Source organism: Mytilus edulis, chromosome 10, assembly GCF_963676685.1.
Source record: "Mytilus edulis chromosome 10, xbMytEdul2.2, whole genome shotgun sequence".
Lineage (NCBI taxonomy): Eukaryota > Metazoa > Mollusca > Bivalvia > Mytilida > Mytilidae > Mytilus > Mytilus edulis.
In genome coordinates, this window is record NC_092353.1 from 34,366,507 (window position 1) to 34,383,557 (window position 17,051).

The following is a 17,051-nucleotide window of genomic DNA, read 5'->3' on the forward strand; positions in this document are numbered from 1 at the left end:
CTTTATCCACAAATTTAAGTGTCCAACGAAAGTAAACAACCATTGTCCAAATCAAGACATGGAAAGATCGCCATCAGTAGGTTGGACTACTGATATGATGTGGAGAATATATTGAATAACGCCAAATCTGAGAATACTTTAATAGCAGTCACAGAACTACAACCACATGCAGGATTATACTTATTTAATCTTTAATAACCTAAACTTCAACTTTAAACCTTTAATTCTCATAAAAAATATTTTCGATCGATGAAAGTCAGATTTCCGGTATTGATATGCTAGTATGATAAAGTGTTCATTTCATATCCTCATAGTTCTTGTACATATGGGAAATGATAATTTCATGCTGGGCTTGATTTTGATAAGAATTATTTGACAATTCAAGATAAGTTAATAGCATTTGTTTATTTTTACTGTTTTCTTTAGGTGACATGTTTATGGCCTAATGAACACCTTTGATGGTCTTAATCTGTTGATCACTTTATCATGGGTTAATTAGTGTTATCACTACGATTTACACGGGTTAATGTTTACTTTGCAATTTCCTTCAATCCAGACTTTTTGTAACCATCGTTTCTAAAGGCTTTTTTTTTAAATTTTTTTTTAGAAATCTTAAATCCATGAATTTAAAAACCCACGAACATGTAAATATTGCTCAAACCACGAAAATTGATACCCACGAATTAAAGTACTTTCACAGTATTGTGACATTAAAATGATTAATGTTTAATGCCACTTTCAGCACTATTGTCCATTTCATATCAGTCAGTTTTTGTTGGAAGAGACAAGATTTGCCTGACTAGTAATTCAAGGTTAAAAAACACTAAAATTAATACATGATAAATATTTTTTCTTAAAGACAATACATATTCAAAATCAAATTCATAAAATTCAACATGATTTCTTGTTTCAATAGGGAGCACTTGATAATTTTGTAAGGATTATTTTAGATAGCACTGGTCTTTAGTCAATAACATGGAAACACATTCATATTGGCAAACAGTAATATCAAATGCATTGAAGAGGCCGAAATTATGAATGATTGTTTTCTTGATACATTGCAAAATAATGAAGAAAAAAAAAGTTCAGTTTTCTCTCCCTGAATGAAATTAAAAAACTCAAAATTACCTCCCATTGACAAATCACAAATTCTTAGATTTGTTTGTAAAATTATAGTTTAGTGTTTTAAATGCTAGGTAATGAAAGCCATTATTTCTTAAGACATTTGCTTGAATATACCATTGCCCTTATTGAATTATATCAAATACAAAAGTATGTTTAGATGACTTCTGAGTTTATTGTAATTTGATGGATTACTCTTCCCCTGATGTATACCAACATTCTCTCTTTCTTGATACATACATGTGGATCTAATATATCTTCCAAACTAGTTGATGGTTTAGGTGTTCCAGCTCCTGATTTCTGACTAGTATCCTGCATTAAAATGACATCTGACAGATTCTGTGATTTACTCAGGTCAGAACAGTTGATAGTTTTGTTTATATTTTCAGCTAACTTCTCATGTAGTAATGGGTTGTTCAATAATTGTTCTAGAAATTGCTGCAAAAATACAAAGAAATTTTTAAAAGAAAATTATATTATTCAACTCAACAAAGAGGACAAAATTCATGAAACAAATAGAGTGTACCTTGAATAAGTTCTATCATAAAATTTGATGTAAAGCAGACAACCTCATCAGAGAATGTTCAGAATTCATTTTGTTCCGTGAGGGATTTCATAACTTATAGTGTTTACCTTTGTAAATATTTGTGTAGACTTTTGATTTTATTAGTAATTGATTTTATATCTGTACTTTTGTGTATAATTACTATAAAAATACAAAAAAATTGAGATTGAAAACACAATCAATAAGTGTAATACAGAAAAAAAGTCACACTGTTCAAAGTATCTAGTTTACGCAAATCTCATACAGTATTCCATGCATTCCAAATTCATGACAACACACTTAACCAAAGAAACTATTTAGTCTGGTCCCTTAAACTTTGACTAGAGGTTCAACTGTATACATTACTCTGTTTTATAATTTTGAAAGCAAATTAGTAAGTTTGTGAATAACAGTTCTATACAAAATTTATTAATTATATGTCTGTCCTCGTCGAGCAACAAACACCTTGAAGTCATTCATGCGCAAACACTATCTCATTTAATTACGGAAGTGATATGACGTAATAGAATTTAATAAATATCATGAATATAGGAAAGAAGCATTGCTTCTGTATGAACTATACTTTTTTTTTCTTTTTCCTTTACTGTTTTGTCTAATAATTCTAAGTGACAAATTCTGACATTGTTTAAAGGGGCACTAGCTACGAGATATATGAAAAACCATATATATTTTTTTTTTTGGCTCAATCAGTAATGAAATACAAATAATATAATTATTCCTTTTTAGTAGCCAATAAGGTTCAATTTTGTCAAAATAAACAAAAAAACATTGATAATGAATTATTCACTTGCAAGTGAATAATTTGACAACATTGAATCCGTATTCATGTGAACTATAATTCAACCCCTTAGCTTGAGATGGATAACACGTGAATTGTATGTGTAAAGTTATTCAAAGAAAGAGAATGTTGACATTAAAAGTGAAACAAAGGTAAATCATTTGATTGACTGATTCGATCCACAAATAAACTTTCTAATACAGGTAAAAACGATGATAAACATTCATTTTCTATCTGTAATATGAAATTAAATGGATGAAGAATAATTTAACAGCATGTGTTTGCTTAATCAATTTATATCTACATTTATGTTTACATTGCTTATATGGTCATCGGATGACTATAGAGGTCAACTCGATAAATAATTAGATGGCGTCTAGACTCAAATACACACAAAATGAAGCTACATATTTTCATGCCTGTACCTTGTTTATTATTTTATTTAGACTTTTAATAGTTTGGATAAATGTTTTACATTGTTATAAATCAAATATGAGAATTTGATTAGAATCGGTGAACATGAATTTGACAGCTAGTGCCTATTTACATGATTTAAATGAATGTTTTTAAAATTTATCATAATGCCAATAAACCTACTGTGGGAAATGAATCATGCAGGGATCCATCATTGCTATTACTACTGTCATTCAGATGTGGTAAACTTGATCTTCTCTCTGTTATTTTATCTCCATGAGATTTTCTTTTAGGTGGTCTGAAATATATTTGACCATAAAAGATAATTTATAAGTTATGTTTAAACATATTTCAAACAAACAAAAGATCTTGTATTTATTAGTTAATAAATTTAGTTGTTTGTCTTCATTTTAGCCCCAGTCACACTAGATCGTACAAATTTTTTGTCGTGGAAGATATATAAAATAGCTGTTGTGGCACGGTCTTGCAAAATGTTCCAAAAATATGTGGAGTGGTCACATTCAGATAGGACATGTCTACAATGGGTACACGACAGAAAAAAAAAACATGTCTACAATGGGTACACGACAGAAAAAAAAAGTAATTGTACTGTCGCGGGTTTGTCGCAAGTCGGTAGTGCAACAGTCGTATGACAATCATGAGTTATTTTGGGCTTTTGTTCAGGTTTTCATGTCATGCAATGCACATCTTACTGTTGTACAAATGTTGTGCCACTGTTGTACGACTGTTGCACCACAGTCGCACGACTGCGGTAAGACACTCTCACGACAGCCACAAGACAAAAAATCGTAGAGTAAAAAAGGTCCATGTCCAATTTTTGTCCCAAGGCGGCGCTATGATGCTCAAAATATCGTGCGACTGTTGTAAGAAGATCACAGATGACCCGCTATTTGACAAAATTTTATGTTGTGGCGCTGCATAGATGGGTCATGGGTTTGTTGTGACCAGGGCTTTAGATAATATCTATGTATACCTATGTAAAATTTATCATTTGTAAAATTGTTTGCAGTCATGGCAGTGATGCCCATTTGAGAATAACAATGAATAAGCGAATTAGTTTTTAAAAAAATCAATAGTTCAAAGTCTAATACAATTCTAATTATTTACCCTGAAAATTGTACCAAACAATCATTCAGAAGTAGATTTCATAGACATGTTAAAAAATGCTGATCAAAAGTACATATCTTTTTTTTCTGAATTTGTCCATGTAAACATGGTAAACTTGTGTTCATAAACAAACCTTTTTCTTCTGGGAGACTTTCCTTGCCCTTGTAGTCCATATTCTCTTATTTTTTTCCCTGGAGTTTTCATTATAGGCAAGTCATTAAGAGGCACCACTTTCTTAGGAGTAACTGGAACAACTGAGTCAGCATATTCTGTTTGAACATCTGGAAGCCTAATAACAGCAATTTCTTCTGTGGTTTCCTGAACTGGATCGTTTCTAAACAAGACAATATCCGTTGTTTTGTTTTCACTGACTGTTTCATTTGGCTTACTACCTGTAACTGAAAAAGAAAATATTCAGTATTTTTTAACATAATTTTTTTTTACCAAAATATAGAATGGAAAAATAAATGAATATTAAGTGCAGTTCATGTGTTTTTAGTTAAAATTGTTGAAAAAAACATACCTTATAAAATCTCATTGCTGATAAATGTACATTTTTTGTACTCAAGATGTACATGATTTTTTTTTAACTCAAGCTTTCTCACTGTACATTTGTTCTAGAATTTTTTATTTAATTACTCAAAAACAGAATTCAGTATTTTGATTTTTCAATTCATTACATTAACAACTGGTAATTGTGTTTCATGTGTATTTTATGACAACCTAGTTGATGGAAACCTAAAATTTATTTTTGCAGACGCAAACCGAAATGCATGATTGATTGATTATGGCGGACCTTGAACTCCTTCATATAAAATCTGATGCTGAAAATACAATTTTATCCAAAACTCTTTATCATCAAATATCTAACTAAAAAATACATATAAAAACTTGTTCAAAATACAATAATTATACTTCCATACCACTTATATCTCTCTTATTTTGTGTCTGTAATGGAGAGGTTGGCACGTCTGTGTTCGTTCTTTCCGTTGACAAGCTGCCCCTGTTTAATTTATCACAGACAGGTATTGTAATGCCACTTGTTAACAAATTCTCACAAGCTAGAGTCAAATTTTCTCCACCAGTTTTATCACAAACTATTAATATTTCTGCATCATTAACATTTAAGGCAATTTGGTTGGCTTTGTTTATAGAATCATTAGTAGTCAAATTCTCCTTACTTCCTACATCACACACTGAATGATTATTCTGGTTTCCCGTTTCACATGGTGCTAAATTCTCCTTACTTGTTCTATCACAGACTGAGTTTTGCATTACTTCCCTTGAAATATCTTTTTCTATATCAACATTGTTACTTAATGATTGAGGTAAGGGAGATAACTGAGTATCACATTCCATATCATCATGGAAACCAGCTCCATTATCATCATCAACATGACTTGATAGATTGTCTTTTTCTGATGGCACACAATTTATCTGTACAGTATTTATTATTGTTGGAACTATTTCACTGCTTTTATGTACAACTTGATCACCTCCAATACTACTTGAGGTGGTGAAGGTGCTATTGTTTGTGGGTAATATTTCATTTGTTGAATAATTGGAAGAAAGAGCAGACGGTGAAATAACAGGAAGTGATGTGTGACTAGGTTTTACAGTTTTTGAAGGACTTTTCAATATTATTATTTGAGTTCTATTACTACTTATTTGTTTTTCAAGGAATGGTTCAGGTTGAACTAATAATTTTTCATTTTGACCTTCATTTGTTTTACTAAACGTCTCTTTCGGAACTAATAATGTACTTATTGGTACAGGTATTCTTTCATTTGAACTTTCATTAGGCACAATTGTTCTATTTTGTGTAATTTTCTGTGACCTTTGAGAAGATGTCTTTAAGTCTGAGGCACTGACACCACTTGTTCTTCCACTGTCCCCTTTCTCATTTACTCCATATTTTGCTATGACATTTGCACGTCTTGTGCGCGAGGTTTGACTACACCCCTCTACTCGTAAATTTTTGTTTAATGTTGCTCTTTTCAAACAAGCAGTCACTGAATCAAGCTGATTCCATAATGCATTCAATCCAACTTTCTGATTGTTAACATCTATAAAAAAAAATAAGATTTTTTTTAAACATCCCAGTATGTGTATTATTACAAAATATATATGTATCTAATACCCCAGTCCCACTAGGCCACGATCGCACTACGATCTGTGAAAAAAATGCAAATTTTAATGATCGTAGTACGATCGTGTAGATCGCAGTAAGGTTGTATCACGGTCGTGGTGAGGTCTTCAAGATCGTGATGAGCGTGGCAAACTTTGAACATGTTCAAAACAATCGTGGTGAGGCCTAAAATAAAATTTCATTTGTTTGGCATTGCCGCCCGACCCACTGAAAAACTTGCCGCCCAAATAATTTTATTTGCGTTTCAGAAATTTATTTTTTTTTATTTAAAAAAAATCGCAATTGTGCCGGAATTTGATCGTATCCGCCTAGTTTGTTCCTGGCTTTACTTATTTCAAATCACGATCTTTAAAGCGCTTGCCTTACACTATATTGGGAGCAAACATTTAAATGACATGGAATAGAAAAAGTCTGCCAAAAGTAATGTCAAAGAGGCCGACAGGGGAAAGCATCTCCCTATGCTGCAATGCATTGGTAAAGGGAGATGAATTTAATCAAAAATCAAATTTTCAGCTATTCTTTGAAAGAAACGTTCTGAGACACCTTGTAGAGGACTTAAATTTTATCTTTTGTAAAGCAGAAACAGATGATGTCTGCTCGACTTTGTCGTTTCATGAGATAGAAGTTTTTCACCGGGACATCACATAACAAATATGCGTGGCTCTTAAATTTGTTGAATATGCGTGGCTCTTACATTTGTTGAACTTATTATTAAATATTTGAAATTTATCATTGACAAATTTTCCCTTGAACCAGAGAACAATGTATCTACTATAGTCAGAACCACAATGATGCATTCAAGATAATTATGGCTGTAATCACCAAATCTTAGACCAAAATCATGAAAATGGTCCCAGATTTACAGGTTATAGTAGTTTTGTACCAGTAGATGCAAGCCTGGTACAAAACATACACATTTTAAAGACTAGCATCTTGTGTCAATTGAAGTACTTCCCCCTTTTCTTGCCTTTCTTCTTAACATGAATAAGATAATTCTTAAAACATAAAAAGATACTGACAGAAACATATTTATAAACGTATCTTGTGTACTAGTGATGAATAAAATCCCCTCCTTTTCCACAATTCTAAGGACTCATTAATTTATCTGTATGCATGTAATGCATGTCCAGATTTCTGTTAATCAAACAAGCATTACAACCCATAATTTATTTATCTGCAAAAATTGTCTGTCCTGCTGCATATTTCCATTTTGAATTTATCATACGTTTTAAACCTAGCCCTGATAAACCTTGCACTTAAATATATTAGTATAAACACCATGTTTATTTGTGCCAACCTTTCAAATTTTTAATATTTTGCTATCCTAATTTGGTACAGATCCTTAATTTATCCTCAAAACTTATCAGGGGCAGTAGGCGTGTTTGTATGGTAGTTTGTCACACCTTACATGTATGATTACTAGCCTCTAGGTATTGGTTTGAGCCCTAGTTGGGCAGTTGCAAAATTAAGGTTTGATTTTCATGTCATATGTGGTAAGGTTAGTCAGTTTCCTACCGCAGGTTGGCGTTTTCCTTCAAGTACTACGGTTTAGTACGCCACTTAAACTGACTGCCATGAAATTATCCATATGGTGTAGAAAGTGATGTTTATAAAACCAAGGCAAACAATCAAAGTTTTAAATCTTTGTCCATTTGTACAAGGAGCCATAGTGGTTGAGCCATTTAACTTATGGTAATTTTACCAAACTTAGACCACAACTTCAAGATGTGACATCAGAGGCCTCTGTTCAATGGGCAGTCCCACAAGAAACGTTCAATTTTCATGTCATACATCTTATATGGTTAATTTGTCAGTTTCCTGCCTCAGTTCTGTGTTTTTTCTGGGTACTTTGATTTACTCTGCCAATAAAACTGACTTTCTTGCATGAAACTATCCATATGATATAGAATGTGACATTGACGGTTGACCCCTTTCAAAGAATCCACCAACATGTACACACAACAATGCTGCAATGCTTTAGACAACATTGATCTAGAGACTTCATGATTTACATGTATAAAGCTTTTAAATGTAAAAAAAAAAAAAAAAATCCCTACCTACCTACCTACCCACCTGCTGATAGTGTGGGTCGGCAATGCCAAACAAACAATTTATTAAGGGTGGCCTGAGATAGAAGTTTTTCACCGGGACATCACATAACAAATATGCGTGGCTCTTAAATTTGTTGAATATGCGTGGCTCTTACATTTGTTGAACTTATTATTAAATATTTGAAATTTATCATTGACAAATTTTCCCTTGAACCAGAGAACAATGTATCTACTATAGTCAGAACCACAATGATGCATTCAAGATAAATATGGCTGTAATCACCAAATCTTAAAGACCAAAATCATGAAAATGGTCCCAGATTTACAGGTTATAGTAGTTTTGTACCAGTAGATGCTAGCCTGGTACAAAACATACATATTTTAAAGACTAGCATCTTGTGTCAATTGAAGTACTTCCCCCCTTTTCTTCTTAACATGAATAAGATAATTCTTAAAACATAAAAGATACTGACAGAAACATATTTATAAACGTATCTTGTGTACTAGTGATGAATAAAATCCCCTCCTTTTCCACAATTCTAAGGACTCATTAATTTATCTGTATGCATGTAATGCATGTCCAGATTTCTGTTAATCAAACAAGCATTACAACCCATAATTTATTTATCTGCAAAAATTGTCTGTCCTGCTGCATATTTCCATTTTGAATTTATCATACGTTTTAAACCTAGCCCTGATAAACCTTGCACTTAAATATATTAGTATAAACACCATGTTTATTTGTGCCAACCTTTCAAATTTTTAATATTTTGCTATCCTAATTTGGTACAGATCCTTAATTTATCCTCAAAACTTATCAGGGGCAGTAGGCGTGTTTGTATGGTAGTTTGTCACACCTTACATGTATGATTACTAGCCTCTAGGTATTGGTTTGAGCCCTAGTTGGGCAGTTGCAAAATTAAGGTTTGATTTTCATGTCATATGTGGTAAGGTTAGTCAGTTTCCTACCGCAGGTTGGCGTTTTCCTTCAAGTACTACGGTTTAGTACGCCACTAAAACTGACTGCCATGAAATTATCCATATGGTGTAGAAAGTGATGTTTATAAAACCAAGGCAAACAATCAAAGTTTTAAATCTTTGTCCATTTGTACAAGGAGCCATAGTGATTGAGCCATTTAACTTATGGTAATTTTACCAAACTTAGACCACAACTTCAAGATGTGACATCAGAGGCCTCTGTTCAATGGGCAGTCCCACAAGAAACGTTCAATTTTCATGTCATACATCTTATATGGTTAATTTGTCAGTTTCCTGCCTCAGTTCTGTGTTTTTTCTGGGTACTTTGATTTACTCTGCCAATAAAACTGACTTTCTTGCATGAAACTATCCATATGATATAGAATGTGACATTGACGGTTGACCCCTTTCAAAGAATCCACCAACATGTACACACAACAATGCTGCAATGCTTTAGACAACATTGATCTAGAGACTTCATGATTTACATGTATAAAGCTTTTAAATGTAAAAAAAAAAAAAAAAATCCCTACCTACCTACCTACCCACCTGCTGATAGTGTGGGTCGGCAATGCCAAACAAACAATTTATTAAGGGTGGCCTGAGGTCGTGGCGAAATCAGGTCGTAGTAGAAGCGTAGTGAGAGCGCACTAAGATCGTAGTAAGATCTCAAAGTTTGCTGTACCTCCATAGGGAGAGCGTAGCGAAAGCGTGATTCTATTCGGAGAAACTGCGCTTCGATCTCATTGCGACGTTATTACTACCTCACTTCGACCATCACGTTCTCACCGCGACCAAACTATGAATTTATAGAATGGTCAAAATAAACCTACTGGACCTAAAATGCCATATTTAACACATTTTGTGTATAGCCTGGCCTACTTACTTGCAATAGAAAATTATTGCTAAAAGAATTTGGAACCCAGTGTCTCGCCTACTCTTTCTGTTAATCGCAGGCTCAACAAAATTGAGGAAATAATTCAATAAAATATTACTGTTGATACTATCTTTTGATTGTAAGAAGAGCATCTGTCCAAGTTTGGTAAAAATCCAGGATAGTTTATGAATCTAATAAATGTTTAAAAACTTTAACTGCAGACTGAATGTAATGTTAACTGGAAGAAAACAAAATTTCCTTCTAGATACTAGCTTTTAATCATAAACAAGCTTCTGTCCAAGTTTGGTACAAATCCAAAATAGTATAAGAAAGTTATTAAAATTTTAAAAAGTTTAGCCACAGAGTGAATGTGTTGTTTCCTGGCAGAAAATCTAAGTCCATTTAAAAGTAAGATACGGAAAAATAGATTTATTTTTTTACTAAATTTTATTCTAAATACTAGCTTTTGATCATAAAGAAGCTTCTGTCCAAGTTTGGTACAAATCCAAAATAGTATAAGAAAGTTATTAAAATTTTAAAAAGTTTAACCACAGAGTGAATGTGTTGTTTCCTGGCAGAAAATCTAAGTACATTTAAAAGTAAGATACGGAAAAATGGATTTATTTTTTTACAAAATTTACTTCTGGATACTATCTTAAGATCATAAACAAGCTTCTGTCAAAGTTTGGTACCAACCTAGGATAGTTTAAGAAAGTTATTAAAATTTTAAAAACTTTAACCACAGAGTGAATGTAATATTTCCTGGCAGAAAAAATAAGTCCATTTATAAGTAAAATATGGAAAAAATGGAATTTTATTTTTACAAAATTTACTTCTGGATACTATCTTATGATCATAAACAAGCTTCTGTCCAAGTTTGGTAGAAATCCAGGATAGTTTCAGAAAGTTCTTAAAATTTCAAAAACTTTAACCACAGAGTGAATATTTGTGGACGCCGCCGACGACGGAATGTAGGATCGCTTAGTCTCGCTTTTTCGACTAAAGTCGAATGCTCGACAAAAACTATAGACAAACACTTTCAAACTTGAGGATGTTTTTCAGCCACATCTCATCTCAGATCTCTCATCCTCTGATGAGACTAATCAGATGTAGCTAAGAAATTATTACCCAAAGATGGAGAATTTTGCAATATTGATGTAAATATTTATTTTGATATTTTATAAACTTTAGACATTGTCAGATTTTTTACATTTTTTTAAAATAAATTTATGCATGATTTTGACAAGAATGGAAAGGGGAATTATCAATCAAGGAGTATATTTATTATCATGATTATATGCCATTAATAATATTTTGCTTCATAATTTCCAGAAATAAACATGAGCTACATATATATCATGTACATGTATATGAGCAAACAAACAATATGATCAATTAAAACATAAATTGTATGCTGTATAACATATTGATAAAATGTAAAGTGTGTGTAGTTAGGTTGCTGTCACTTTGAAATTTACCAAAAATGTCAATTTATTCATAATTTTAAAAGTTAAAAATAAAAGATAGTTTTTAATAATGTATGCCAAAACAATATGTCTCACTAGTACTGTTACCACACTTTATAGCTGTAAATTATGGATTCTTGGCTTAATATCAAATTCTAATATGACATGCTTCGTTTAGCTTTGTTAACAAACCCATGCTAGAAATCCAATAAAATTTGTTTAGACATTATACATGTATTCTTGGTATTTTTGACATCGCTATTGCTCCGGCAAAAATAATCATGAATATAATGCCTACCCATGTTAAAACTACAATAAAATATAGCTTGCATCAATTATTTCTTAAATGTGAGAGGTTATTTTGTATGAAAATTTATATCTGTTTAATTATACATTTGTATGTTAATACTCATGTATACACACAGCACTTACCAACTAAATAAAACTGAGCAAATTTCTCAATAATTTGTATAAGAGTAAATCCACTTATCGTCAGAGGATAATGTCTTCCTCTCTTCATCAAGGCCACATACTCTTGTAGATGAATGCATTCTTTCACAAAAGTTTTATATGTAGATGTGTATCCTTCACTTTCCAGAAAACCTACAAAAAATAACATTACTTTAACATGTTTAATGCCTGTCTGGTTTTAAGCATTAGCATTCAAATGTTAATGCATACGTGGCTTTACTTGAGAAAGATTGGAATGAGAGTCATACATGTAATGACTGTGTATGGCATGATTTTTAGGAATAAAACAAAAATAATAGGTGTGTTTCTGGTTGCATGCCACCAAAAAATAGCATCAGGTCATGATTTTTTTTTTCATCTCTTCAAGTTTTATTTTTAAAATTTGTTCAAATGTTTTTGAGTTTGAAACTTTTTATTTCAGGTTTATAGTTGCCAAGAGGCCAAATTGTCACTGTACTTTCAAACCTACCCAACTCATACATTCTACAAAAAATCTACTTTAAAAACATCTAGTTACAGTAGAATAGAAATTCTAAATTATGAATGAACATGATAAATGAAGATAAGTATTACATGTATAAGCATGATAACTTAAGGTGGAATATAAAAATCAACGTAAATAAAAAAGAATATATTAAAACAGGAGTATACATTTACAGAGTGTTTACTATATATAAAGTTGTATTAATATAATTGACAAGATTTAGGGTGAACATGGTGAATAACACTTTCAACAATACAACATGCTCAAGTCTTCTTAAATCATTGAACCTTTTCCGGGAGTGTTCCTGTATCCCTTTCTGTGCTTTACTACATGTATAAGTTATCTACGTTCATATCCGTAGATATGGATATTTTAACACCCTGAAGTACCCCAGTACACCTTGAGGCGTAGCCGAAGGGTGTACAGGGTACTGAAGGGTGTTATAGCCGAAGGGTGTACAGGGTACTGAAGGGTGTTAAAATATCCATATCTATGGATATGAACGTAGATAACGAATTTATCCCCGGTCTTAGTCCGAATCGGGCGAGTTTTATGGAAATTCGGGTACAAAGTGTAACGCGAAAATAACGGTTTTTTCATTATCTAAAAAAGTTTTATTGAAATTTGGAAATTTTACATATTTTTTACGGGGTGTAGGGTACTACCTTTGGTAGAACCCTACAGGTAGTCAAATATAAGACGTTTTTAATAGAGAGACAGAGAAACTGGATTGAGTCAAATATGGCGCTCTATGTTGTGAGCGTTACGCCATACAGTACACACAGAGAGGATGTAATCTCATACTCCCAACACTGATTCTGGTGTAACACAGTGTCACACTGTGAAACACAGATTCCCCTCCCGAAAAACACCAAGTAATTTCTCCCATCTGGGAGGGTTTTATGACCTGTTGATTGCAGGTAAAAGTAATAAAAATCAACAAAGCATGACTGCATGGTCTGACAGTGACATAAAACTAAATGTCAACTATTCTCTCACTTCTTCCTATTTCAATCATTTCCTATTTAGTTTTATTTCTGAAAGCTATAAAAAAAAGGTTAATGAAATGATTTTTAAAAGTTATATCCAAAAGTATTTTTAGATTGGAAAATTATTTACATTCTTTCATAATCTCATAATTAAGAATGTCAACTTGATATTTACAATAAGTTGTATTTATACAGTTAGTTTAAACATGTAGATATTAAAATATATACATGGTTTAAAAAATAATAGTAATACTAATGAGACAAAAAAAATGAATAAAATAAAATAATGTAGATAAATTTCATACATCTTCATTTATTATTTAATTTTATAAAAAAAAATTGAATAAATTTAATTAAAATATTATGTCTTTATTTTCTATTAATTATACTCAACTTACACTACAGGTGATGTTTTGTTTGTTTTAATTATGTTTCTTAGGTATGAAAAACCAACACTGTCCAAACAAATGCTGAGTATGTTATTAATAAAAAAAAAGTTGTGCAGGATTCTTTAATAAAATCAGATTATAATATATCTCTGATTAAATTTAACAAATCTCACACTTTTCATCATTTTTGTGACTGTCATTTAATGACAGGAAACACAAGAAATGTTTATTGTAGTTATCAACTCCTTGCACACTTCAAAGGTGAACATAGCAATAAAAATCATGGTGTTGGGAGAAACCACACCAAGGTAATAAACAATTAAGGAGTTTTAGGGAGGAATTACTCCAAGTTTCTCCCAATTTCCTCCCAAGATTTGGAGAGTGTTGCTGGAGTTTCCTGGTGTGACACCAAGTTTTTACACAGTGTAGGGAGTATGCAATTACATCCTCTCTGTGTGTACTGTAGACAGGCCATTCATTAGGAGGCGGTACCCGGTACTTTTACCCTCCTATGCTATTGACAAGTACCGCCTAAATGTAGAAATTTTTATATAAGATATTCATGGAATAAATTGAAAAGTACCACCTAGAAACGTGGAAAGTACCAGTCAACATGAAAGATAATGAAACCCCTGCAGTGACTGTGTAGATAGTGTGACGTCAACGTGGGTAATTTGCATAGCTAGGTCAGTAGTCCCATTCCTTGAAAATATGGCAGTCAAGTGATGCATTTAATGAAATGAGTGTAAATGATCGGCATAATAGGACAAACTCGTTAATTAATTAAATATTTAATTACATACATCATGGATAATCTACAGACTTCAATTTTCACAAGGAGCAATCATGGAACTAAGGAAAACTTGCGTGAAGTTCCCCGGGATAATGGTTAGCAACGTCCGGGGATATGGGTTAGCAACACCCAGGGGCTATGGGTTTTGTAACGACGTGCGTTAACCAATCAAAATCCTAGATATATACTAAGCCGGGGATAAAACTTTATATACATTTGTAGAGCACAGAAAGGTTTCACCACAGAACTCCAGATAAGCTGCATATTTGCGTGATTATGCAATAAAAATAATTGAAAACCCAATGCAAATGCCCATAGCAGTGTTCTAAAACCCAATTCATGCAAAGGAAAACCCAATAATTTGTCAAAACCATGAGTTCTTAACGCTTTTATTCACTATTGTATGCGTTATTTACCCTTATCTATTACGTAGTCGTCGCATAAATCTATTTTTGTAATATTGAAATCGGATTATCGGAAATGTACTTTCGTTCTAAAAATAGAGCATTGAAAGGGTCCCTGTTGAAATGTTCCGTTGCTTAAAGGTACACGTGGTGATGAAAACATTTCGATCTTCTCTGTCTTTATCCAATAAGCGTTTGTCATGTCGTCATAATTCTTTTCGTATTGCTCGGGATTTAATATTACACTTAGCAATGAATTAAAACGAAAGTAAATTTCCAGTAAAAATATTGAATAAAAGCATGTTTTTTGCTACTTTTGGAGAGCGGAGGAATTATGATGATAAAAAGACTCAGCTAGTTTAATCAGGAAGCCTCCCTTGAACGCACGGGGTAGTGCAATGGCGTGTCCAGGGAATGTTTGCGTGTCTTAACAAGAAAAGGGTTAGAACTCGTCAGAACTCGTCAGAACTAAACCAGTTGGAACATGAAAGGCCAAAGCACTTATATGAAGTCAGCATCGGAAACCAAAAGTTCTAATAAGGGACAAGAAAACCCAGATTTATGTTAAGATTAAACAAAAACACTGTTTATTTTTAGTTCAAGAGTATATATAATATCTATTTCATTTTAGTGAACACACATATACATGTATTAGTTTTGATGTAAATGTAGCTTGCCATTTTTTTTGTTTTAGGTCTATTGTTCTGCATGCCCAAGATACATGTAGTTGTCTTTTTGGCAAGTGCAGTACAGCACTTTTAAAATGTTCACAAATAATACATAAAAATCTAAAAACTATTAGCCACACCTACAAATAAACTGAATGGTGATCATATGTACTCTAGAAAGGTAATTAGGTACTGTCCTATTAGTGTCACCAGTAAATATAAGTTATGGAAAATACAAAACTTTATGTTGAAACCAGACACAAATTAAACGTACAATTGCTCGTCAGTACATGTATATAAACCAAATAAAACAGCTATCACATAGAAAAATTTTTGAACCAAACTCGGTACATTTTGACGGACCTGAATTTCCGGATAATGTAAAACAAAGGTTCCGGAAATTCGGGTCTGTCAAATTTTACCGAGTTTGGTGTAAAACTTATTTTATAATCTCCTAAAAATAAATCAGATAATCGTTTTAAAAAATGCAGTCGACATGTTCCCGCCTTGGATGGAATTGTTACTTATATTATTATTTCTGTAGGGATTAATTATATATATATAATTGGAAATATTTTGCACAAACAAACACATAAAAGGTAAGAATTTTTATATATGCAATTTTTTTAGCCTTCAATGAAAATTTGATGTCCAAATTGGATCTCAAAGTTGAGAGCAAAATATGCTCTCAAAGTCCAACCGAAAATGGCGGCTTCAGCATTATGACGTCGAAGTAAGGTATCAAAGAAGAAAAATATAATAGCCTTTCAAGACGTCATAATTATTTGGACTAGTATAAGTTATACCATATTTATATTTGTAAACTCAAATGCAGGGCAGCCACACTTTTATGCTATTTGATGGTTACAATTTTGGCAAAATCTCAAGCATTAATTTGTTTTCAAATTTCATTAAAACTTGGCAGTCTTCATCATGCTCATGGAAATCCAATTCAATTGCTGAAAAAATAACCTTCAGGTCTGACCTACCTCATGTAAAATTCAAGGGGACATATTTTCTTGGTTGTAAATTGCTTTAATGCGTTGCATCTTTTGTAACCTGAACAAAAATTATGTAAATTTGTTAAACATGTTAAAAAAATATCACGCAACTTATCAGGCCTTGTGTTTATGCTTATTTTACGCACCTAATACTAATCTTGCTATTTCAGAAGGAAGGAAATGCGAAGTTGTTGTGTCCATTCTCAATATTGTTTCAATACAACCTAGGATAAAAGATATTTGATACGCATTTTTGATGTAAACTGTAGCTGTCACTTGTAAAAATGGCGGGCAATGTTGTTCGCCGAATTATGGCAATGTCGC

At 32.3% G+C, this 17,051-nt stretch overlaps 1 protein-coding gene across 1 annotated transcript in view; it reads right to left on the reverse strand.

Annotated features, from left to right (window-relative positions):
- The window catches only part of LOC139490991 (serine-rich adhesin for platelets-like), a 30,739-nt gene extending 13,694 nt beyond the window's left edge, over positions 1-17,045 (reverse strand). Inside the window, exons 1-6 of the mRNA XM_071278183.1 lie at positions 16,874-17,045; positions 11,961-12,131; positions 4,931-6,073; positions 4,141-4,405; positions 3,063-3,177; positions 1,363-1,560 (exon numbers count right to left, since the gene is read on the reverse strand). Of these exons, the coding sequence (XP_071134284.1) occupies positions 1,363-1,560; positions 3,063-3,177; positions 4,141-4,405; positions 4,931-6,073; positions 11,961-12,131; positions 16,874-16,928 (1,947 nt within the window). The 5' untranslated portion in view covers positions 16,929-17,045. The remainder of the gene's footprint in view (positions 1-1,362; positions 1,561-3,062; positions 3,178-4,140; positions 4,406-4,930; positions 6,074-11,960; positions 12,132-16,873) is intronic.
- Positions 17,046-17,051: the final 6 nt, after the last annotated feature.